General features: G+C 37.3%; 1 protein-coding gene across 2 annotated transcripts; it reads right to left on the bottom strand.

The window, feature by feature from the left end:
- Positions 1 to 6,120: 6,120 nt before the first annotated feature.
- LOC110796438 (general transcription and DNA repair factor IIH helicase subunit XPD) lies at positions 6,121 to 19,327 on the bottom strand. 2 transcript variants are annotated; one of them, XM_022001499.2, is made up of 12 exons: positions 19,164 to 19,327; positions 18,052 to 18,909; positions 17,328 to 17,410; positions 16,821 to 17,224; positions 16,393 to 16,586; positions 16,049 to 16,229; positions 15,677 to 15,801; positions 10,989 to 11,108; positions 7,594 to 7,672; positions 7,429 to 7,505; positions 6,829 to 6,937; positions 6,121 to 6,665 (listed from the first exon to the last, which is right to left on the bottom strand). In XM_022001499.2, exons 2-12 carry the CDS (start codon positions 18,864 to 18,866, stop codon positions 6,546 to 6,548), a joined length of 2,307 nt encoding a protein of 768 aa, XP_021857191.1. In that variant the 5' UTR covers positions 18,867 to 18,909; positions 19,164 to 19,327; the 3' UTR covers positions 6,121 to 6,545. The 2 variants fall into 2 exon arrangements, with proteins under 2 accessions (XP_021857191.1, XP_021857192.1); XM_022001500.2 differs by having other exon boundaries at positions 10,989 to 11,078; positions 19,164 to 19,326.
- Positions 19,328 to 27,220: the final 7,893 nt, after the last annotated feature.

The raw sequence follows: 27,220 nt of genomic DNA, 5'->3' as shown, positions 1-27,220 counted from the left end.
ACAAAACCCATATCTTTAATTCAAGAAAACATAATTCAAACTAATAAATCATGATTAAGCCTTAACTTAATTTTAATTAATCAAAACTGAAAATTAATTCGTTTTTAATCTCAACATCAAATCTGAAAATCATATTCACCATAAAAATTATAAATTTAATTTAAGAACATAATCTAAATTAACAAGCTTTAATTTAAAATAATTAGTTACTTAGGGTTTAAGAAAGTAACCAATTCAAGAAGGAGGAGAGAGAGTTGGCCGGCGGACGGAGGTGGCTCGCGGCAGGGGCTGGGCACGGCGGCACACGGTGGTGCGACTTGCGGTGGCTGCGCGAATCAGTGAAGGTCAGCCACGAAAAGGGAGGAGGAACACGTACGAAAATAAAAGAAAAGAAAAAAGAAAGAAAAGGAGGAAGGAGGAGAAGTCACCGTGCTCGCGGCGGCGTGAGGTGGTCGGCGGTAGGACAGTGCGACGGCGTGAAGGAAGGAGAGAGAGAAAACGGCTGAGGGATGGTGTATGGTGTTGTACGTGATTTGAAGGAGGATGGAAGGAGGGTTTCTTTTCTTTCTTTGGTTTCACGTGAGGATGGAGGGGAGAGAGGAGTATTTTTGTTGGGTTTATTGGTTTGGGCTTTGCCCAATTGGGCTAGGAGTAGGAATTTAGGTTGATGAATCCAAAATGTTTAGTACTTGTTTTCTAATTTCAATAGAACGTGGTTTCGAAATTCGAATTCGTTTTAAAGTAAAATTCGAAAATACATTTTGATTTCATAATATTAAAAGTATTCGAAATGAAATATAATAATTACATTTCAATTACATATTCGTTTCTAAAATCCGTAAATTATGTTTAAATATATATTAAATATATTAAATATTCGTTAAAGTGTATAAATAAAATTACGGGGGATTACAGATTACTCATATATTTTTATAAACTGACCCACCAAAACTCAGACTACATTATTTAAAGTGTAAAAAAAACTTCACAGAACAACTTCAAGTTATTATTCCTTTTACTGGAAAAGATCTATCCTTCTAACACTTTTTGAAGAAAATTCAAAAAGCTTGATGACATCTTTCCAAGTTTCGACATCCTTGTATTTGAGAAAATAAAACCACTTCTAGAAAGCTGGCTCTAAGGACATGGGGAAGACGACGAAATATTATTTCGGATCGACTCCCTTAATAGCCAACATTGTCCGAAAAGTTTCTCAGGTCGGATTGATTTGAACTCGGGGATGTCATTGGCAGACACAAGACAACAAGCAGATCCGTAAAGGAGGGAGGAGAGAGAAGGTATTGTTTCTTAACTTACGGCGACGAGGAGGGAGGGGGGAGATGAGAGAGAACTTGCGCCGACGAGGAGGAAAAGTGAGAGGAGATAGAAATATGCCGACAAAGATGGAGGTTGTATCGATCACGAGAGAGGATTAGAGGATAATGAGAATTAAAAAGGGACTAATGGTACTTAACTTGTGGGGGTCGAGTCCGGAAATAAAATGGGGAAAACAACAAGGGATGAAGGGAGTAATTTGATGTCCATTGACTCCAACGAAATAGCCTAAAAAGTAAATTAGGCGTGGATGTCTAAGCTAGCTAGTTATCTCCAAGATAAGGTTTTTGCCAACATATTCATTATTTAATTCTAAACCCTTATAAAAGCAAGAATTCCTCTTTGGAACAGTGGATTGACTGTGTCTTTGTAACGCCCCGACTTCTAGACACCATTAATTAGGTTAATTATCTTCAATTAATTAGCAGTGGAAATCCTAGCTTAGTAGGAGCGTCACATGTCGTATCCCCCTCGCGAGAAATATAAGGCAACATAAAGCTTCTTAATTTACTAGATAAACTTTTATAATAGTAAATATTCTTAACATTGATTAAACGTTAGTATATAAACTAACTTGATTCTTGAAATTAAACTAGAGTTAATTTAATACATCAATTATTACTAGTGATACACACTTATTCTTACTAAGCATCGAACGTTATCCTCACACTAAGGCATCTCGTAGTCTTCATTGTACCTAAAACAAAAAGCAACATCTTGACTTGAGGCCCAGTAACATACTACTCTAACAACGTAAATTCATTTCAACTCATTTTATTTAATTTGCAAGATGGAAGAATAGAATATAGTAAAAAACTTCAATAAAATCATTGCATTAAAACATCATTCATGTCTTGAAATTTTAATAGTAGAGGAAAACCTATTCTTCATCATTTGACAGCTTAACATCTGAATTCCACCTTATGAATTCTACACAAAATAGAGAGGAAGATTTTGAAGAAAAAAGTCTTGAAACGCAAAAAAATTTGCAACAAGATATGCTTAATTTTCAAAAGGGTAGAGATGAGGCTAAGCAACAGATGATGGATAAAAAGATAAAAATAAAGGTTTTCAATACATTGTTGGATAAAGATAGATTAAGTCCAAATTAATTGGAAATGTATGAAAAAATTTATACGAAGAATTTAAGAATTTGCTTGGTTAAAGTTTTTTTTGGTCAATTGTTAAAGTTGTTTTATGATTACGTATTTACGTACTTCTGTTGTATGGTTTGCTTTGGTACATGTTACACTTTTTATCCTCAAAGTTAAATTTTGTTATAATAGATATTTTTACCTTTATCCTTTTGTATCTACTATTTTTTTCCACTTATTTTTTAAAATATATTATTACAAATGTTTTTATTGACTACTGTTATTATTATTATTAACATGAGTTATGACCGACACACATTTTAATATTTTGTAGTATCAGTCTTAAGTGACATTATTCTGACTAATTCAAGATTTATGCCGTCAAATATATTAAAATGTGTGACGTTATAGGATGTACACTTTCATTACACCATAATATATATTAAAATGTGTGCCGCCTGACATATCTCACGCATTATAAGTAGTAAGATTTTTTCAAAATTACCACCTTATAAACTCTCCTCTTTCAAAGTTACCACCTTATGAAATTTTAATTTAAAATTGCCACCTTATATAACCATAAACCTTCAAAGTTACCACCGTTAATGGATTCTGTCAATTTTTTCGTTAGTGGGGCCCATATTTATATTTACTCATGTTGGGTGAAAATTGAAGGAGGAGAAAGAAAGGAGGGAGAATGAGGGGTACTGTTATGAAGAAAGAAATTTCGTAGAAAAATTGGAGAGAAAACATGAGTAAACATAAATGTGGGCCCCACTAACCAGGATCAGATCTTGAACAGTTTTATGGGGGGGCCGATAGAAAAAATTAAGCAATATACTATGTAATTATACAATTATATACAAATTTTAGGGGGGCGTAACTAAAAATACACTATAAAAAATTTCGGCCGGGGGCCAGACCCACCTCAACACCAACTAAGATCCGTCATTGCCACAAACGAAAAATAGACAAAATCCGTTAACATGTGGTAACTTTGAAAGTTTGTTGTTATATAAGATGATAGTTTTAAATTAAAATTGTGTAAGGTGGTAACTTTGAAAAGGGGGAGTTTATAAGGTGTTAATTTTGAAAAAATCCTAAGTAGTACTATAGGATGTACACTTTCATCTACATATCTCCTCAAATTGAGTTATTCAATTTTCTTATCCCTTAACATAAAATGGCTTATGATTCCAATTCTAGGAGCTCAAATTCCCTAGAATATCTTAATACCAGTATTTCCGATTTCAATGAGAGTTCAGAAAGAGCGAATGCAAGAAATAGAAGGAATCGTAAGTTGAGGTCTGATGTATTATTATTAACAACGACAATTGAGAGACCAATAAATAATAGGTAGTATGTGCCTAGGTATCGTGAAGAAGCAGACTTGTGTTCGTTTAATGACTATTTCTCCGATAGTCTTGTTTACAAAGAAGACATTTTCGGCCGTAAATTTCCTACGCATAAACATGTTTTTATGTCTATTGTTGAATCCATGAGTGAATATAGTGAGTTTTTCAACAACGGTATGACGCATGCGGTAGACTTGGTGCATCGCCCTATCAAAAATGCACCGCGGCAAAGAGGATGTTAGCTTATAGTTTATCTTCTGACACAGTAGATGAACATTTGAAAATGGTTGCTTCTACAGGAAGGGAGTGTCTTCTCCACTTTGTTGAAGGTGTGATTTACAAATTTGGTGACCGTTACCTAAGAAAGTAATGAGATGAACAACTTCCCAATGCTGCTCGAAACCGACGTTTTCCTAGCATGATGGGTAGCATCGATTGCATGCACTGGGAGTGGAAAATTTATCCACGTGGTTGGAAAGGAATGTATCAAGGAAGATCTAAAACAACAACTGTTATTTTAGAAGCGGTTGCTTCTTGGGATTTATGGATTTGGCATGCATTTTTTGAAACACCTGGATCATGCAATGACATTAACGTTCTTGACCGCTCTCCTGTGTTCACCGACATTTTACAAGGTAAAGCTCCTCCGGTTAATTTTGTTGTCAACAACAATGAGTATAATGTGGGATACTATCTCACATATGTTATTTATTCAAACTGGGCAACTTTTATCCCGGCCAATAAACTCCCACAAACAGTTAAGCGCAAATTATTTACAACAAAGCAAGAGTCGACAAGAAAAGATGTCGAGCGTGTATTTGGGGTGTTACGAGCTCGTTTCGCAATTACACAAAATCCATCTCTCGCTTGGGATACAAAATATTATGGAAAATAACGGTGGCGTGTATCATCTCGCACAATATGATAGTAGAAGATGAACGACATAGATATCTAAATTATACCCCCTTCGTAGTTTAAAAAGAGATATACTTTCCTTAAACGGCTGTATTTTAAAAAGAGATACACTTTTATTTTTGACATGATTTGATCTCAACTTTCAATTATATTAATATTTCTCTTTCTTGTGGACCCTACACTTACTCACATCATCTTTTTAATATAACAAATAAAATCACCCATTACCCCACATTCATCTTAATCTTATTTTAATATATTCAACTCACCCTCCTAAAACTATGCGTCAGTCAAAGTGTATTTCTTTTTAAAATACTGAGGGAGTAACGACTTAACAACGAATTTGTAGAAGATCGTCCAATAAATCAAGCAGAACCATACAATACAGATGTTCAACTAAGTACGAATCCTATCGGAGAATCTATCTTACGGTACATGGAAAAAAGGAATGAAATACGGGATAGTGATGTTCATAAATCAATTAAAAATGATTTGATTGAACATATATGGCAAAAAAATTCTACCAAGGGAAACTTGACAAAAATTAGTAGTTAGTTATGGCAAAAAGGAATGAAATACGGGATAGTGATGTTCATAAATCAATGTATGTATGTATAAGATTATCCATTACATTTTCATTTATATGTATGTTAATTTAATTTCATATTTATTAGTTTGTTAAAATTAATAATTGTGTTGGAAGGTGATTTTGAAGTGACCTTGAGCCAAGATTGTAAAAAAGTAGGTAAGAAAAGTTAACGACCTTGAGTCAAGATTGTAGAAGAAAAATGAGATATTTAAGTTAGAGAGCAGGTGGAATCAAGTTAGTGGAAAAAGGAGAAGGATGAGAGAGAAATTATTTTTCACTTGATCGAAAGTCATCCGATCAAAGATACACATGGTCTTAGTTATTAATGAGATAGAGCTAAATCTTTTTAAACTTCAGAAAAAATAAAAATAAATGCCCTTCAATTTAAATTGCATTTAGAAGTTCTTTTTTTTATTTTTTTTTTTATTTTTTTTATTTCAATATACTATATACAGAATATCTATGTCCATGCATTAGATGATATACTAAATGTTCTCCCCTAAACCTATTATTGCTAGCTTTCTTTTTGCTATTTTTTTTAACACCTTGAAAACCAGGTAACGCTCGGTTAAATTACACTAGTATTGATAAAGATGACTCCATATTTTTTTAAAATCATCACTTCTCGCTTTCCCTAACAATATAAAGTTTTTTCCTTGTAAAAAAAATAACTTTTTTTGGGTGTGAAGAACCTAGATGGATCACCATTCTGAGTATCGGGTTAACCCAGCCGGGTTAAATACTCCTAATAAGAATTGAACTTCCAACCATTAGGTCAGAAGGAAAAATCATTTCCACTAAGCCAACCTTACTTGGGGAAAAAATGGCAATGTTTAGTTAAATTTTCCAAGGGGAAAAATACGATCATATAAAATTAATGGATGATTTTTTTTGGTGGGAACGATCCACAAAGGCGGATATAAATTACTAACGGGGAAGGGGGATTAAAACCTGATACCTATTGTACACAAGCCCTCAATCTTAACCACTAGGCCAAGACCTCATTGGTAAACAAGATTGTACTTGCTTGGACTCTTGGAGTATGCTAGTTATATAAATACAGCAGTGTACAAAATCTGGTCTAAACTCTTAAAGAATTCAGACTAACCACATACCCTGCCTAAAACTATAACCTAGTGATTACACAGCTTCAGACAAACATTTAATAGATCTGCAAAAGGTAGGATTTAGATAGCTCTTGGAACTGCTCATCTCTCATAAGAGTAATAACAATGAAAACCGATATTGCTCAAAAAGTCAGAACATCGCTTCATCTGCACCGGCACTGCTCATCTTCTCAACATCTTCCTGTGACAAAAGAGTTCTCTTACCACTGGCACCAGTCTTATCATATGGCTGAGCCATCTTTCGAAGAAACTGCACCAGAAAGAAGAAAAAAAAGTATCTCATCCACATAAGAAATACTTCGTATGTAATAGCTACTCAGCTAGGACTGTGGAAATGTTGTTGGAGGAGATTTTGCTGGTTTGGAAAAATATATAATCTCCGGATACAATAAAGAAAAACAGCAAAATGTCACCTCTCGTGCTGTGTGTAAAGCCATATCTGTGCTCAAATTAAGGTAGGCATCACGTAGGTGAGATAATATCCATCCAGGTAGCTTGGAGCGCTTATCATGCCGGTTGTATCTGCAGAAGGAACCAGTAAAGAATTAAGCATTTCAAGTCTCGACGGCACAAAGTCATCCAGTGATATAATCTACTCCATCAGATTATCATTTTAGTCCATATCCTAGACAACACACAGCAACAATAATCACTGTCACATCTAAAATCCCAATTCACAATACACTCTTGACAAATACACTGTTGTCAACAGGCTCTTGATGACATTTGAATCTGCAGCATTATGGAACATATTTCTAAAGAGTGACCTACGGTGTAATAAATTAAGGTTACTTTGAAAGAATTATCAACATTTTTAATACTGTGAGTTTGATATCAGAGAGCCACTGAGTCAGATATATTGAGTCCAATTCTAAATCAATGCTTATGATATTAAATTTGGACTCAAATACACTGTTTATTTTTCTTTAAACAAAGTTTGCAACACTTAAGGTATCTAAATGATCATTAAGCAAACAAAACAAAATTTCAAAAGTGATACTACAATTACAAACCTTTTGTCAGCGAATATCATCATTCCATAATCAGCCTTTGACCGAATTACTCTGCCTACACATTGAGCAGCTTGTCTCTGGTTTAGAACAATTTAATTAGTCCAATAGTTCAAAGCAAACATTACACAATGTAAGAAACAATAAATGAAGAGACAATAGTTATACCAATGCATCAAAAGTCAAAAAATCGCCTTCTTTTATCTGAAAAGTGTCCCTCAAATATTCCAGTCGAGCAAGCAATATCCTGCAATGTAATGATCCAACAAAGTCAGTTTTTCGCCTTAACTAAGGGGAAACTGAGGGGTAACAATGCTATAAAGATGAAACCGATCCCACATCATAGAAACACACAATTGGTAATTACAACAGTGAAAATTATTCAAGCTACTCGGGGACTGTTTGGTTCACTTGAAGGAAAGCGGGGGGGGGGGGGGGGGGGGACCCAAAACTTTATATGAGAAACTCAAGAAAGGAAACATGATTACATGGATTTGTTGAAATAACCTCACTTCCTCTTAGGCGCACTTAAGTTGAACATCGCGTATAAGCTATGAGCCTAAGCATCACACTCATGCGTGTTGGATGGTTAATACCTAGAAACTCATACTACTAAGGGTTTGGTTGAGAAAAAATAAAACTCAAACCCGACACCCAACAATTTCTGCCAAAAGTAAGACACCCTCTTCCCTTATCTCTGTCACCACCTGCATTCTAAATCTTCTAATATCTCTCTTCCCACGTAAAATCACGCGTGTGAACAGCCACCAGGACCGGTCTCACTGCAACTGCACCGCCCTCTTTTACTTTTTCTTTCCTTCCTCCTTATCTGCACTCCTTTTTCTGGTGTCACCCACCACCTCTCTACCCCTCCAAGGTGCAGCCTCTTCTCTTCATCCTGCTTCAAGTTTATATTTGGAAGTAACTGGCCTTTGTTGGTTCATTTTACACACTGAAGCTCCATATTAAGAACTTTAATGCCACAAACTAGTGCTAGTCTATATTTGAAGAGATTAGATGGATGGAATTTTTTTGGAATTGGTGGTTACTGATTACTGTGTGGTGGTGAAGTTTGGCTGGTTGTTTTGATGGCTGTGTAGTAGTGATTGTGGTGGAGAAAAGTTCACAGTGGTGTCTTAAGGGAAGGGGGTGAGGAGAAAGATGGTGGAGAAAGGACTCAGGGGGATGACACGGGAAGGCATTATTTGTGGTGGTGTTTGTGTATAATGGCACGAGGATTTTTTATCTCAATGTTATTTTTTAATCAAAATTTTAATTCTGGGATGATGGCATGGCCCAAATCCACCTCCCTGACTACCTAAGGGGTTTGGGGAGGGGGGCTCACAATCTCATATGGTACAACTTACAAGGCTTGTCTTTATTGAACCAAACACTAGGTATGGGCTTGAGTGATTCCTAACCCATATGTGATACCAAAAACCATTGAACCAAACGTCCCCTTACGATGTTTGGTTCCCAGTATGAAATAATGGAAGGGGGCGTTTGGTTCACACGAGGTAAAGGGAATGGAATCAACAAAGGGAAGAAAGAGAATGGGAATAAAACCCTTTGATTTAAAATATTGTTTGGTTATCATTTTGTTTGATTCCACCCCTTGAAACAGCCACCGCCTTCTTCTTCTCCCTTGCAGCAGCCGCCGCCTTCTTCTCCCTTCCAGCCGTCGCCGCCTTCTTCTCCCTTCCAGCCTTCTTCTTCTTCTTCTTCTCGCCGCCGCCTTCTTCTTCTCCCTTGCAGTCGTCGTCTCCTTCTTCACCTAGCAGCGCCGGCGCGTTCTTCACCCTCGCGCGGCCTTCTTCTCCTTTGCGGCGCCTTCTTCTCCCTCTTTGGTGGTCGATTTGTGGCAGTCGGTGGTGTTAGGAGGGATTTTGGGGGTGATCTCTAGGTAGTTGCGTGGTGGTTGCGTGGTGGTTGTGAGGTGGAGGGAGACGAAGGTGGCGGTGCGGCGAGGGAGAAGGTGTGGGGGTGGGTCGACATTGAAGGTGGTTCAGGTGGTGGTGGTGGTGTTATAATGTTGGTCAATGGTGGTCAATGATTTTGGGTGGTGTGGGAGGAAAGGGAATGGAAATACCTTGGGGGGGTAGGGTTTCAATGTAGAGGGTTTTTGGGGTAAGTGAATCAGAAAAAGGGGTAAAGGGAATGACAAAAAATGCTTAACAAACAACAACAAAGGGAATCATACTAGTTGATTCTCATTCCCTTTGTTGAAGACCCCCAACCAAACGGCCCCGAAATGTTTTCTTTAATCTTTTTCCTCTCTACTTTCTCTCTCCTGACCCTTCTCTCTCCTACTGTGCCATTCTCCATTCTCAAACAGTATTCCCTCCACCCCTATTTGTTTTCCCTGTGGGGTTTAGCACATTATTTAATGAAAGTGAAAGGGAAAAGATAGTGGGAACACATTAGAGAAGAAGTAGAGAGAAAAAAGTGACCATATAAAGAAATGGGGCAAGAATTTAGGGACGCTCCAAAGAGGAATATAGGGAAAACAGAAAGGGAATTCCCACCCTCCCCCCCCCCCATGCCTCTTTAAAAAAGGATCTGAATCGCATTTGTGAATTGTGTACATAAATAACATAGTTCTATGTTTTGTTTTTTAGATTTTTTCTATAAACCTTTATAATAAAAGATTATCGAGGTGTTCGGATTAAAGTTAGTGTTCGCTAAGGATTTCATACCCTTGTTGGAGTATCCAACACAGGTACAAAAGAGATAAAGAAGTGACATGGTAAACTAGGCCACCGTGAATAAATGCCGATGTACTCTTTTCACATCCTATTTAGTTTTGGCTGTGTGAGGTGTTAGGGTTGGGTTGTGCACAAGTGCCATACTGGCATTGTCACAGTAATTTTAAAATAGAGAAGCAGGTAATTTGAATCGGAGGTGTCAAGTATGACATGTTGGGCAGCTGGGGATTGATGGGTTGTTAATAAGGGGACTGGGAATGAAGATTATGGACTTGGATTGACCCATTAAGAAATAGTGAGGAAAAGAAATGATAAAAGTGGTAACCAAACATATACAATGTGAAACAAGATCTCTTGTCCCTTTTTCTTTCACAGTACTCCCAAACCCAATGGCCACTTGCAAGAGATGATGATTTTTAAAACAAATCTAGTTCAAATAGGAGGTTCTAAGTATCAAATAGTAATCTTTCCTGTTAAAGAAAAATGAATGAACAGTCAAAGGTCGGAAAGAAGAAGTTTTACAAATCCAATTTTCATTCACCCACGAAAAGTATTTTTTTCTAAACAATGTCCTTATCATAGAATCAACAGCTACGTTAAATAGCAATAGATTTGAAACACTGGTAAGGAAGGAAACATCAACTCAATGATGAACTATTGATTTCAAGCCTTTTCCGGCTAAATCAACACTTCAAAGTTCTTTTCTTGCATACTCTAGATAAACTAACATTAGTATATAGATTTAGGAGAATCTATCTAGGAAGAAGAATATATATGCAATCAGCACTTGAATGGATGCAAGAGAAGAAGCTTAGAACAGTAGCAAGCTAAAACACAGAAGGGAATATAACCACTCACTTGCTCAATGTGTACTGGAAAGGAACCCCAAACATAATCACTAGTCTGCCATAATGCCGATCAAAATCAATACCTTCAGCTACCTTTCCCCTGCACAAAAGTGAAGTACGCAAAAAACATCTAAATTCAATCATAAAAAGTCAGGTCATGCTAACATCAATATCTAGGGAGAGGGGCACCTTAGTAGTATGGTTAACTTCTAGTAGCTTTAAGAATAAGTTAGAGTTTGTTTCAGGAAAAGCACTGTATATAGAGCATATGAGGGGGAGAGAGATTTATGTTGAATATTGTGGAAAGAAGTCGGTTGTAATTGGGAGTGTCATTCCTCTCGCAAGAGTGACCGAGCTGTAATTGGAGAGTAGTCACCTTGATTAGCACTAAGGGTTAGTTTTTTACAACTTATTTTAACTTAGGTAGTGTTCTCTTCACCTGAATTTCACTTATCTTATCTTATCTTATCTTATTGGCCCTGAACTTATCTTATCTTATCTTATTTTATCTTATTGACCCTTGTCTTATCTTATCTTATTGACCCTTATCTTATCTTATCTTATCTTATTGACCCTTATCTTATCTTATTGACCCTTATCTTATTGAAACTTATAGTATAACCTTATGTAATATTTACCTTATCTTATCTTATCTTATCTTATCTTATCTTATTGGCCCTGAACTTATCTTATCTTATCTTATCTTATTGACCCTGAACTTATCTTATCTTATCTTATCTTATTGACCCTGAACTTATCTTATTTTATCTTATCTTATTAGACCTGAAATAAGTGAAAATAAGGTGAAGAGAACAGAGCCTAGATAAGTTCAGCAAACATAAGTTCTTTTTTCAGACAACTATTTTCTTTTCAGCAAAAATAAAACAAGTTTCGACAAGTTCAAATAACTTTGGATAAGTTAATTTCCAAATCAGGTGAACCAAATAGAGTCTCGGTCATATCCTTACTTGTTTTTCCATAATCATCCTTCTTCCTCCTTTAGCCCTCTTTTTCTGTCCAAAATCTCTTTGTCATGCTCACTATCTATGCTATAAAATTCTCCTACCTTTCATTCGGCGACATGATATACATTAAACAAATATTTGAAAATTTTCCGAGTTAATACCTTCCGTAGAACTTTTTAGAAATAAATAACATTCTAAAGGTTACTTCACTATACTAACCTTTAAGGAATGACCTCATTTGACCTTTAATTAAGGAAATTCTACATGGTAACCTCATGTTTTAAGGTTTTCTACTTGGCAGAAACTTGTTTTTTTTTACTTTCTAAATTGGCCCAATGATTATTGCCAAACAACATTTATGACCTTTATTGGAAAAACACAAAAAGATCAAACACCCAATTAATAATTTATAAAAAGCCAAAATATTTGTTTGAAAAATTAACCCAAACACCCTAATCCCTTCCTCCTTTATCAAGTACAACTATTCGACTGCCACCCCAATTGCTTCTGAAGCTTTGCTTTTGTCGAGAGTTCCAACAAATTTTGAGTTTATCGTTGACCTAACTTATGAGATGGAACCTTGACTCAATTTTTCATCCTTTGACTCACTTCAACATTGACTTAGCGCGTATCTGACATTTGACATTAAAACAAAACTTTATTATAATTATTTTCGCCTCTTCACTGTCTCCCATTTAATATTCCTTGATTAAAATCATACGTTCTGCAAACACCAACCCAACACCACCGACAAACGTCGATCTCCTCTTTTCTATGTCGTTGGCACTACCACCATCACCAACCGTTGCCTTTGGCCAATTTAATGTTGGGTTCGTAAGAGTGTCGAGAATCCTAAATAACGGCATTGTCAATCGACAACCATGACAGCTCTCCGTATCAAATCGCCATTTCATTTTCGCCCTAAACCCAATTATACCCTATTCTCGGAAAATGCCCGAGCAATGAAGATTTTAGTGTTTAGAGTAGTGTGTCTAATACGCAGAAAAGTAGAGTAAAACGGCAGTAAATTTTGGATCAAGGTCCTATTTTTACAACCAAAAGAAAAAATATGGTCCTTGTTTCCCACTTTTGGAAAAGTGTCACGGGGTTCCTATGTGATCCAGGCATGTCCCAAAGATTGAACGTAAAATTCTACCGCACAACAATTCGACCGGCGTTGTTATACGCACGGAATGTTGGACAGTGAAACATAGTCACGTGCATAAGATGAATGTGGTTGAGATGCGCATGTTACGTTGGATGTGTGGGCATACAAGAAAGGATCGTTTGAGGAATGAGATTATTAGGAAGAAAGTAGGAGTTGCACCTATTAAGTTTAAGATGATGGAAAATCGTTTAAGATGATTTGGGCATGTAAGCAGAAGATCAAGAGATGCCCCGGTTAGGAGGTTAGAAGGGTGGCAAAGTGATAGAATTGCAAGGGGTAGGGGAAGACCTAACAAAACTTGGAGGAAGGTGAATGAGCACGATATGGGCCTACTTGGGATCTATGATGCTCGGACTCGGCTCACCACCCATCTGTACCGGTGTCGACACGACGCGACCCGGGTGCGGACACGGAATCCGAATCGAACCCGCCGGAGAGAAAGTGGACTCGGCACTCACTAACCCTAGATATAAAATTGAATCTCAAATACAAAAAATCAAGAGCCGAAACCTTAGGGCTTTTATCCGGCCTGAAAAGATGAGTAGATCGGAACCACGGAGTTTGCTTGCGAAGGGTGGTTGTCTTCTTCTTTATCTTCGACTTTTTTTTTTAAACCGTCGTCGAGTCGACTGTTGGATGGTTTCTGAATTTCTGTTTTTTTTATATATATTTACTTTTTTATGTGGGGCTGGATAGGTGGAAGAAAAGTCACGTGATTCCTTTATTCTACCTCTTTTTCTGTTTTTTTACTTTATAGGTGGGTGGTAGGTAGTCTTGACTCTTCAGTCCTTTTTACCTCTTTTTCTGTTTTTTACTTTATTTAAAATATGAGCAATAAAGTATGGCATCTTTATTTAAAGAGTTTGACTTTTCTCATCTAATACTTAAACTATGTATATTTAAAAAAACTAATAATCAATACTTTCTAAAAAAAAATCCACAAATGAAAGTTAAGAAATCTTTACTTTGTTTTTGCATTGCCGTGTCCCCGAGTCCAAATACAAGTTTCGGACCCTTTCAAAACGTGTCCCCGGGTCCTTGATTTTTTAGTTTCTCATGTCCGACACTTGGATCCCTTACCCGGGTCAGACACCCATACCCGAGTCCGAGCATCCTAGCTTGGGATTGAGGAGAATATAGCGTTGGATATGACAGAGTGGAGGGAGAGAATAGTGACTTCATTTGACTTATACATCTTCCATTTTGACTTTTTTTTTTAAATGCTATTTTGAAATGTTCTTATTTTACTTATATTTATTTTAAACTTTATTTATTTTTATTATCCCTTATAACATTTTTATGTAATATAATTCCACTTTCTTCTTTATTGTTTATTCTTTTAACTTCCCGCTCCTTTCTAGTTTGATTTGGTTACAATGACGATCTCCTATGACGATTCATGTTAGCCGACCCCAAATATTTTGGGACTGAGGCTTTGTTGTTGTTTTGTGACAGAAAATTAAGCAAAGTTTATCTAATGGCACGTGACCGGCACTCGCTTGGTCAACAATGGAAATTATGGTCAAACGTACGGAAATGGGGTAAGGTCCTATCTCACAACCTTTTCCCCTTATTTTGGTCCTTGTTTTCAACCTTTTTCTGAAAATATCCTTTTGCCACAAAAGTGACACAATAAAAGGTTTTTTGTGACAAATTTTCCTAATTTTTTTTTTTAATTTTTTGCATAATAAAGACATAAAAGTTTGACTATAATAGAAGGTCAATTTAGAAAGTAAAAATTTCCACCAAGTAGAAATCCCCAAACACAAGGTCACCATGTAGAATAGAGGTACAAAATCGGAAAAAAAGAAGATTCCAACAAGTAGAAAACCCCAAAACAGAAGTTCACCATGCAGAATTTTACTTTAAGGGGAAAATGGTGATTGTTACTAACTTCAGTGGCTAATTTGAAGCGACACGGTGATTGGGGGTTGCCATTTTTTAGCTTAACCCTAAATACTATCATTAACCCAAAAAAATTACACTATAAAAGGCACTCCGTAATTGATTTCCACAAGTGCTACATCAAAGGTGATTATTGACAATGTTTCCTGAATTTTTTAAGAGGTAACACTTTGCTTTTAAGTTAAACTATGCAACATGTAAACAAAATAAACCATGGTTTAAAGATGAACAAATTTAAGGCTACAACGTGTATGGATTTTTTATACAAACCGCCAAATTGATGAATAGTGTTTGAAGTAAAACCTAAGGACTATTAGCGAACCTGTATGAAGTTGTGAACTCATTAGCCTGTATGGCTATATAAACTTGTAACACAACCTAAATCATACATGCAATTAGAGATAAGGCTTTATGACAAAAAATACTACGGTGTTAACCACTAGATACAAAATTTTCCCATCCATAAGAAAAAAATTCATGCTATATAAGATGCAACAAAATATAGGTCTTGCACCACATTTATGATATTAGTATGTACAAAATATAACAATTAGCATTTCCAAATAGGCATGGGGGATGTAACACATACCTCACCGTAATAAACAACTAATGCCATTAACATTTAGAAAAAGAAAAAAACATCAAACACATCTTAAGTACCTCGCAACAGAGAAAAAGACAGCACCTCTCCCACAATCACAAGCCTTGCGGTAGTTGTCTAGAGCCAATGTAGTTTCTACGACATCTTGAGTTTCAATGAATACAAGCTTATGCTGCATTATTTCCTGAAATAAACAAGGGTTTGAGAAGCTTTTCTTTCATAGAAAACAAAGATTGCATGCAGAAGACAGGGTGCAAAGAGCAGATACAAATCCACTCAACCGTTGTACACCACTGATAGATTTCAGTAATTGGTCATCCAATATCAACAAATCAATATTCACCAAGCAAACAAGCAGAGTAAGTAGATTGAGGAAGAAGTCTGGTCATGCAAAATACTAACAAAATCTGTTGCTCATACATCATCTATACCTTTAGAATTCCTGTTTCATTCCAAGTATTAATAATGGCATCCATGTATGAATAGCTGACAAAAAAACACACTACTCCATCAGGAACAACAGCAGCCATTTCTAGTAATAACCTTCCATAGTTCCTTGCAACACCCGGATCACTTCTCATATCGTATTTCGTGCTAACTGGAAGTTGATCACTGAAACAAACATACAAGCGATATAAGTAAACAGCAAAAGAGAAACTATACATGTCAACCAAAAATTACTATAATGTCATTCAAAATTTAATTACAGAAACAAGGTCTTTAGACTTCACACAACGTACAAAGACAAGATGAAGATCCGAGATAAAACCTTTACCTTCCACGAGTTAGGACCATTGGACAGATGCACTCCCTTGTCAAGGACATAGTAAAACTTCGACTGACTACAGGATTGAAACTCAGAAGGCGTGGGTACAGATCAATAGGGCTCAGAGTTCCTGAGGTGATTACAACTGATTGAAACCGTTCAAATACAGGCCTTATAGCAAGCGAAGCATCATGACAACTCAGCTGAAAATCCAATTTTGAAGCACAAACATGTGTTATTATGAGAAATCAAAATAATAAAATCTAAAAGCAATAAAGATACAAAAGGTAAGCAATAAACTCTAAATGGAACTCCTAACTGAAATTTGGGATATTGAACAGTTACAGAAACAAAAGGAAGAGGAAGAAACAGTGTTTATACAACAATAACAAGCTGTTAGCTATATTTCATAACAGAATACAGTAGTCTGAACCAACCTGCAGTATAGGGTCAGGGATATGAGGCATTCTCTCATCATACGGTTCAATAATAATTGAGAAACCCCTGGCATATGTGCCCACCAGTGTTGCAAAATCACAAATTGTCTGAATACTTAAGAACTCATCTGTATCGGTTATTTCAAGGGTCATCATAAGGGAGTGGAGGCGGTCATAACAAAATTTTAAGGTTTTTTGGTCAAGTCCAACTTGTGCATTTAGGGATGCAACAAAAGAAACAGGTGACTCCTTTTCAAAATTCTCACTTAGCAACCGGCCTTTGATATATTGCACCAACCTACGCAAAACAGAAAGAAAATGCTCTGCTCGGCGAATATTCCCCGGTACAGCCTCTTTCAGAATATCCTCAGGCAGAGCTGGGTTGGAAAGCCAAGTATCGCCAACTAAAAAAAGAAAATTTCATTAGAAAAAGCATAAAAAATTCAATTAAACTGAAAAAAACTGCCATCGCCAGAAAACATAGCAGAAATCTAAGCAATGACATACTCGGTAAATTTCCCCTTTGGGCCAACCCTTCAACAAGGCGATTGTATTCTGCACGTAGTTTTCCAGCATCTGTGGCCTTGAACCTTCCTACCACATCAAATGAGTTAATATTAACTCATAAACAATCCTTCCTTTCTACATCAAATAATTTGAAGGTCAAACATTTTACTTATAAACTATAAAGCCAAGTCAAATAATCAATACATAGTAAAATGTTTCAACGGAAACCATTGAATGTAAGTATGCCATTTCCAACAACACGGCTACATAAAAACTTCTGCTGCTATGAGCAAAATAATTATTTTCAAATTATACCAATATAACAACCTAGTACCAATTATTCTCTAATCGATGAGACCTAGTGAGATTGAATTGTTCAGATGAATGCAACAACATCTCTAACTGGTTGACTGGTTGAGCCTGGGCTGTAGAAGGAAAAACCTTACATCTTCTATCATATTACTAACTAGCACTGTGATGGGCCACTTTTGAGACAATTAGGACAGTTTCTACAATGAATATCAAGAACAACAATACCAAATTAACCTTCAATCAAAGTAGCATGTTTTTACACAGTAAGAAAGGGTCCATATTAACAAGTATCATATTGGCTACGTACCTCAACAAAGAGAACAAATATTCATATAAGCTACATAAACTGCTGAGTGCTGAGTTAAAACATCAAGCATAGTAAAACAAGACTTAAAAACAAATTTCCAATTACCTCTCAATCTCTTGAGACATCCTAGAAATATTTCTGGTGGCCCCTTCAAGTGTTTGTCTTCTCACACTAACACTAAGAGCCTCAATGCACACATTATCAATGTTATGAGCCTCATCAAAAACAACCACACACTCCCGCTGCATCTCTTTTGAAATTATACCTGCAACTTTCGGATCAAGTAGATACTGGTAGCTGTAAACCACAACATTTGCAAATTGCACCATATGTCGTGCCAAGAAATATGGACACCATCCTTTCTGCTTGCCAAATGCTCTCAAATCTTGCAAAGTGTAAACACCTGGTGGCAAAATCGCCTCTGAACCCGACTTCTCGTAATTATCGAAAAAAGAGCAAGTAGGGATATTTGGATTTTCCACTGCCAGAGCCCTAACCCAGCTCGCTGTGAGCTTCCGACAACCAGCATCAACAGAGTCTCTGTTTTCAGCAGAGACAACAGCCGGGTTGATACATAGGTTTTTACGGGAAGAAAGCCCAACAGCGAGAAGCCGAGCTGACGGGCCCAAATGGCGAACCTGATAGTCATGGAGTAGTTTAAGCTCAGCAAGGGTTTTTTCCATCTCATGAACGGTACGAGTGCAGTAAATGAGTTTGATAGGATTCGAGGGTTTGGAAAGAGCATAACTGGTAATGAGAGATAGAAGTGCAATTGTTTTGCCAGTTCCAGTGGGCATCTCGAGCAGACAATGGCCCTTTGCATCGAGTGCTCGTTTCAGTTCAACCATGTACGAATGTTGTTCTGGGTATATATGATCATAGGGAAAGTAGACTGTAACATCTTCTATTTGGAACTTCATCCTACCACCCAGGCCCGTCCCTGAGGCAGGAGGGGCGTCCGCCCTGGGCCATAGAACGGTGAGTGTCAGAAAAATTGATTCGGGTTATACAGTAGAATTTCTCATGAAAAACACCAAAACAAACCCAACAGGATGTATTTAACAATTTGAAATCAGAAATTTTGAAACATATCATACAAGTATAATATGAATTTCACAACAACAAAACAAAGATAACAAAACATCAACCTAGAATATATTTAACATTTTAGAACATTAGAAATTAAATCAACAGAAAAATCGATTATAGATAATTACCGAGAATAGCAGCACCAGATAAGGGGAGGTGGTCGGCAGAGGAGGCGGCGACGACTATGGATACAACTACCGACTACCAGACGCTGCCTTTGTTGTAGAGGAGGAGAATGCGAGAGGACCGAGGAGGAGAAAGGAGATGCATCTTTGCCGATGCACGATTTCAATAGTTAATATCTTTCATTACGGATAATAAAAATTTACAAAAAGTTAATATAAAAAAAAAAATTATTAAGACGAATTTAATAAGATCTCGCATAATTATATTTTTTCTTAAGTATAAAACGCAAAAGTCAAATGAGTTTGTGTGAATATTGTCGAAAACTAAGTTGTATCATATAAATAAGAACAGAGGAAATATTAAAGCAGTCATTTATACTAACGGAGTATTTTTTTTTTATCGCAAATACTAAATAGTAAATACAGTACAAAAAATCCTAAATTTAGAACAAGTTAAGTGTATCGATATTCGACGTCCGCGTACGATAAAATCGCACATAAAATCTAACGTAAAAGTACTATTTTACCCGTATTAAATGTCACCCCCACCGCTTTCAATTTTCACCTCAAGTTTTTTCACTCTCGAATTTCCTAGAGCCCACTCTAAAATTCCGGCATTCCCACTTTAATTTTCTGGCAAGTTTCCAGCAGCATTATTTTTAGTGTCTTATTGCACCACCACCTTCTTCGTTGCAGCTGACCACAACACCCTCTTCTTTGGAGCCGGCCAAAGCAGCCTTGCGCTCCCTGCTGACCACCATTGTAACACCCTAATAATTCCTTGCTTTTATAAAACCATTTTCCAACTTAAAATAAAGGAATTACTAAAGCATTACAGCCACCGTGATAACGGTTAAGGCTATTACCAGAATTACGCAGCGGAATTAAATGTCAACTAACTTTTAAAAACCATAATTAATGAAATATTGAGGCCTCCTACAATTTGGAACCATAATGGCCCAAAACCCAAAGTATAAATAATTCAAACGTTTCAAACATAATTAAAGTAAAGTTAAATAGTTCAAAATACGAAAACATGCAACTCTCTCGATCATCCCAAGCCACATGATTCCAATCTACCAACCTGCTATTTTATTCTACTCCCCATCAATGCAAGTGCAAATGATAGATCATCATAAGGTCATTAAGGCAAGGGCCATGACCAGAACACACAAAGCACGTAGTCAGCAAAAGCTGAGTACTTACTGATGTGGGTTTGAATAAATCTCCCACAAAGCCCAAAGAGACAGCCTACAACTCATACTGATCAGATGGGCCCAGGCCTGGAAAGAAAGCCCAAAGTCCTGCTACTCCACCAGAATAAAGACAGAGCCCCATTTGACAAAGCCCATTCTCTTTAAAAGGCCGGTCCAAATATGGAAGGTCCATCATTGCAGGCCGAAGGCCACGTGTCCAAAAGGGGCACGTGTCCTAAAGGGGCACGTGTCCCATAGCTAGGGTTGAGGGTGCAGTCCCCAAGGAACCCTAGCACCATAAATAACTCAGATCCCAAGGTAAAAGGGCAATCAATTCATTCCCACCAACCAAAAACTATCTTTGCTCTGCCTTCTCTCTACAAATTACTTCTCTCTCTAGCTTATACTTACTTAAGTATCGGAGGGAATATTTCCGCGGGAATATTCTTGTTTTGCAGGTTGGCAGAAGTTCGTGCCAGCTCATACTTGATACCTCCGAGGAACGCGTGACACGTCATCACCGTAAAAGATCCCACAACACTTACAAGCATAGAGTGAATGAAACTAAAGCATGCATCACTCACTAAGTACTAATCAACATGCAAAAGCCATATAATAATTAACAACCAATCATGAATACAAGACTCGACACTTGACTCGACTCTTGACTCACAATTTAATTAGAATAAGCTTCGAACGGGCCAAAAGAATATTCCATAAAGGAAAGGTGATGGGAGCCAACCATACACCAAATAATAAATAATAAAATCGGGCCATACCGAGTGTCGGGTCATACCGACGGAATTCCTGCGCATAATATAAATGAAACAACGTCTTGTATCATTAGTAGGAGTACGAGCTTTCCGGCAAGACTCCCCCCATTGTTCATACTCAAGGTATATACGTTCCAAGAGTTTTGAAGCTTGTTCAGGTTGCACTTTACGTTTATTAATATTTTATTAAAGGCGAACTCAAGACTCGACAACATGCATACATACAATTAATAAACCACAACCAAAACAATCTTATTTTAATTGCTTTAGGACTTGTGATCAACCAAGCCATACACTTGTGATATTACTACCATGTTCCTCCTCACCAAAGTGAGACTCCACATCATGCACATTAACATGAGGGTTGTACCCTTGCACGACAACTCCTAATTCATTTCATACATAATATTCCCAACTGAACCCTACATGTGCGGTGGCTTACGTGAGCTAACCCTTTACATGTGGTAAAATAAATATTACAACGAGGTACGAATAATTTGCTCAAAGTATGCTAGACATCCCGTACAATAGCATACAAATAAATAATCCATCCCTTGCATGTGAAATAAACCATACATGCATAAATATTGAACAACATGATTGACAATGAAATCCATACTCATAATAATTCCAACATGCTTGTTCAACAATTAATCCAATAAATCTAACATCACAAATCACATGCTCGTTCACCAAAATAAACATGATTCCACATAATGTAATTCACATCATCAACAATCATGTAATGTCATTGACAAAAAGGTGTGGTCGCCCTAGACTTGTACGTACCTTGAATACCTAAGCGTAGGGGTGACAGGCTAAAGTCGTATTACCTAATCAAAAATAACCTAAGGTCCACTAGCTAGGTAGCAAGGGAAGTCAGGATCGAATCCACAGGGAAACAAGCGTTCTTTCTACTATCAATTAATTAATCTAGACTATTGTGAACAAAGTTGGCTGATGGTTTGTATACTAAGACTATGAACGAATATTAAACAAGAATGAATCAATATATTAAGGAATCTAGGTATAGGTTCGCCAACAAATAATAATCCAGGACATTGAACAATCACGATTATCAACAAAGTAATTGATTAGATTAACATGCTCTCTCAAGTCGATTCTAATCATAGACTTAGAATTAACGGGCTCTCGCTACGTATTAACTCTAATTCTACCTATTGACACAAGCCTAAACATCAAATTGCATATCTCGAATCTTAATTTGATATTGCATAACTACCACAATTAAACCTGCGCAAATCTAATTGTATAGTGAAATAAACCAATCAATAGGAATCAATTACAATGCCAACAATCATAATCATTCAATCATCCCTTCATATTATTCATGGATCCCCAACCCTAGAAATTAAACTACTCAAGCATGTTGACAATAAACAAAGCAATAATCATAATTGAAAGCATTATTAAAGCAAGACAATGAATTGAAATAAGAATTAATACCTATTTGAAGAACAAGAGAATTGAAAGCTTGAATTTTTATTGAGAATTAAACTAAGTGTTTTTTTGCATAAACTAGAGAGAAAATTAGGCTAAGGAAATAATACTAAGGTTTTAATGCTAGAAAATAAAGTGTTCTCTAAAAACAATTAAGGCTTGCTTATATAGTTTGCCCAAAATAAGGCCTAAAAAACGGAAATAAAACTCGCGCATAAGTGCTGGGGGTTGGCGTCGCCCGATCGGGCGTCGCTTCGCCCGATCGGGCGATCCACTCAATAGTCGGCCCGATCGGGCCAAAATCCGCCCGATCGGGCGGATTGTGAACTCTCCATATAGCCTCCAGATTGACCGCCCGATCCGGATCGGGCGAGCTGCGCCCGATCGGGCGCGCGTTGATAAATCCAGATTGCTTATAATTCCGCCCGATGGTTGCATTTCGCCCTCAGCTTCCAGGGCGATTTGCAATCTTCAATGTAGCTCGCCCATATCACTGAGTCTAACTCCCGGGGCTCAACCATAAGCATCCAGGGCTCCCGAAAATCGACGATGGAGGTCCCGAACTTCTCGGACTCATATAGTGGCCTAGATCAACAATGAAACGGGTCTAAAACGACCAATTTCTCATAATCAAACCTGAAACTCAAGGCACACTCAATAACACACATTAGTACTAGAAACGGCTCCTAAGAGCACGTTTGACACATAAAATGAAGGAAATAATGCCCTTGGTCCAAGTATGCATTCTATGTTAAGTCTAATAAATGCGGTTCAGTATTAATTAACAAGTTAATAATTCAGTGAGATCAAGTGAGCTGAATGCCTAGCTAGAGGCCGCTTCAGTTCAAGTGGAATTAATGATATTAATCCACAGCTTACTCTTGACTGAACCCGTAGGGTCACACAAATAGTACGTAAACGGATCAAGTATTTAATGGCATTAAATACTCCATCTATGAATATTCGGAACCGACGGATCTTGGTTTCAGTGGGAGCTAAGATCGTCACAGGCAAGAAATGAATACTCCGGAAACGATGATATTACCGGAAACGGAAATATGGATCGTATCGGAAATATAAATATTATCCAAGTCGTAGATGTTGCCGGAAACGGAAACATGGTACGTATCGGAAAATATTATCGGAAATGGAAATATTGCCAGAATCGGAAATATTGCCGGAAACGGAAATATTGTCAGAATCGGAAATATTACCGGAATCGGAAAATAATTCCGGAAACGGAAATATTAAATATTTGTTCGAAACGGAAATTAATTCCGGAATCGGAAATATTAAATATTGTTCGTATCGGAAATGAATTCCGGAATCGGAAAATTTAATCGGAAGCGCATCGTACGAATAAGCATCGGACGAGGCCTGCCGGACGAGGCCCAGCACGAAGCCAGGCCATCGCCCAGCAAGCCAAGCGCGCCGCACAAACAGCCACGCCAGGCCCAGCGCAAGGCCAGGCCCAGCAGGCTGCGCAGCGCGCACAGCGCGCACAGCGCGCACAGCACGCGCAGCGCGCAGCGCGCGCGGGCGCTGCGTGGGCTGCTGCTCGCGCGCACGCATGGGGGGCCATCGTGGCTGCCGTACGTGTGTGTGCAAGTGTTTGTGTTCGTGCACGTTTCCTAAAACATGCAGAGTTCGGTTAATGATTAAATTCCTAATTCTATTTGATAAATTAATTAAATTAGAGTTCTTGTAGGATTCTAGGTTTAATTAATTTGTATCTGAATAGGATTTCGATTCCCTTTCCATACCCCTATAAATATGAGGCTAGGGCTCACAATTTATAACAAGTTTCAAAGTATTCAAAAAGTGAGTTTTTGAGAGAAAACTAAAACACACATCTTGCTCATAAAAGTGCCGAAATTTTCTAGTACCTTAAGGGCGATTCTAGTTGGTCAATCTTAAGGCGGATCCGGACGTGCTGTGGACTATCTACGGAGGGACGACACTTGGAGTCCTAAAGACTTGTTCTTGTTCGGTTCGGGCGCAGCTAGGGAGGGCACGCAACAAAGAGTATGCATCTAAATTATGCTATATGATTATGTGTAAATAATATGTTGTCCTGGGTTAATGGTTGTTTCCGCATGATCTATGTAATGTCATATGTATCATAACCTAAGAGTGGTATCACGAGCCCCTTATTATTTTCATAATCTAAATTGCATGAACATGGTTAAATATTACAAATTTGCAAGAATTAAAAGGGGTGATTAATTTTCGTAATTGTTAATTAATTGCAAATTGCGTTTATTTAATTATACGTACGCAGTTTTTCGGCAGTTTCTTCGTTACTCATCCGAATTGAGTGATTTTTGTGTCAATTCCGCATGTAAAAGGCATTCTAAAATTTTGACAAAAATAGTATTTTTCTACCGAACCCAGAATTCTCAAATTCGAAGCCTAACTATGACTTTTCGAAGGTTTTAGTTTTTCGAATGCAAAATTTCGTAAATTTAAGATGTTAAATTAAATATTTGCGATTCTTGTTGATAAATCTTGAATTTTTGATTGACCTACTGCATATGTTTAACAAGTTTGAATGCCTAGTCTTGTTAATTATGCAATCTAATTTGTAATTATGATTAATTTGTTGAAAATTAGAATAATTTAGAATTAATTTGATTTTCATAATTAATTGTAATTTAATTAGAAACCTATGATTAAAAACCACCATAAAAATTGTAAATTTATGATAAATTTTAAATTTTTATGACCTAGACTTGAATCCATAACAATCGGAAATCAATTGGATAATAAATTTTCGATTTTTCGCCCTAAAATTATGAAATTAATATTATTTATTAATTTGTCATTAATTTTAAATATAAATTTTAAATTTTTATGCGATTCGTTCATAAAACTTGCACGCACGAAGCAATGGACGCTTCGTGTTACCCTTAAGGGGTGTTGTATAATGCGGGCATGCGACGACGAGCAAGGGAGCTCGTCGCCCGTGCGGCACGAATGCAATGAGCAAGGGCGTAGTGCACGAGCACAAGGCAGCAGCCCTGCCTTGTGTCGTGTGCCACGAGCAATGGACGAATGGGCATGGGCGAAGGGCGAGCCAAGGCAGTCGCGTGTGGGCAGCAAGCGAGCTGCACCACAACGCGCGCTGCCTCGCACAAGAGCGCGCAGCCTCGCGCGCAGCGAGCGCAAGCTCGCGTGCCACGAGCGCTGCGCCCAGCATTGCTCGCGCGCACAACGAGCGAGGACTCGCGCGCACAGCCAGCATTGCTCGCGCGCACAGCGAGCGATGTCGCCCGCCCAACGAGCGATGTCGCGCGCCCAGCGAGCGATGGCTCGCGCGCCCAGCGAGCGATGTCGCGCGCAGCGAGCACCAATGCGTGCGGAGGCTTGCGATGGAGATGCAACAGCTATGCGACGAGCGCATGGGCTGCGCGCACATGGCCAGCGATGGCTGTGTGCGTGCGGCCCATGGGCGTGCAATGCGTAGGGTGTTTGCGTTACGATTAGATCGTTTTGAATGTTTAATTTGAAAATTTCAGTTCACGTAATTTTAATTAATTTTAAAATTAATAATTTAAATTATTTTCTTGGATTTTAATTTTGAATATTGTAATTATAATAAATGTTATTTATTCTAATTATTTTACTAAAATTAAAATCATGAATTAATTTAAATACGACTGAAATTAAATTAAACTTTTTGGATTCAATTATAAATTTATATGAGCTTTAAATTTTAATTAAATTTGTATGTTTCCGGTTAGACTAGAAATACATTTTTATGTTTAAAATTAGTAAAGCATATGAATTTATTGGTTTAAGTGGGAGCGCTTTTTAGTCATAAACTCTTGATTAGGTCTACAAATCCTTAAGGTTAAAACAACTTGATTAGAATTAATAAGGACTGAATAATTGGTAGATTATTGGTGCCCTTGATTAATTGCTGCAAATATTTACGTGATGCATAATGTGTTTTACTAACCAGCTATGTGGGCCATTCATGATAATGAATGGGTGAATGGTATATATTGTATATGTACTGTTTTGCAGGTTATGAAGTGACTAATATGGCCCAAATAGGATAGAAAATATGGTCTGCGTACCATTAATTTGAATGTAATTGGTCTAAAGTACCAAAGTTATTTTTCAATTCAAAGATGGTCTGCGTACCATCAAATAGTTGTAATTAGTTATAGCTTATCCTATTTGAAGAAAATGGTGCCTCCCACGGAGATTTTCAAGACGGACTTTGAAGTTAAAGCTTCAAGATGAAGTCGGGCCATACTAGATCACATTTATCTTATGCATGTTTTAAGTTATTTATTGCTTTTAAATATGTCTTAAAATGCATGAGATCAAAAGCTTGATTATGTTGCATGATTAAGGATTTTAGTTCACTTAAAATCTAACCAACATAGTAAGAGCCTTAAGTTCCAAACTTAAAAATTGAGTTATAAGGTGCCATGCCAAAATATACACTTGCTTGGATATCCTTTACATCAATCTAGTAATAGTTTTCGCTCAGCGAGGTGTTACTTATTGGTCCTAAAGGGGCAAGGTACACAAATAATTGTGAGTACATGTTAGTTTTGGTGAAACTCAACGATATAAGTAAGGAGTCCTTTTATGTCGTGGCAAAATCGATAGGTTT

This window comes from Spinacia oleracea, chromosome 5, assembly GCF_020520425.1.
Source record: "Spinacia oleracea cultivar Varoflay chromosome 5, BTI_SOV_V1, whole genome shotgun sequence".
Classification (NCBI taxonomy): Eukaryota; Viridiplantae; Streptophyta; class Magnoliopsida; order Caryophyllales; family Amaranthaceae; genus Spinacia; species Spinacia oleracea.
Note: the sequence above shows the minus strand (reverse complement) of the source record. Positions and strands in the feature narration are given on the sequence as shown.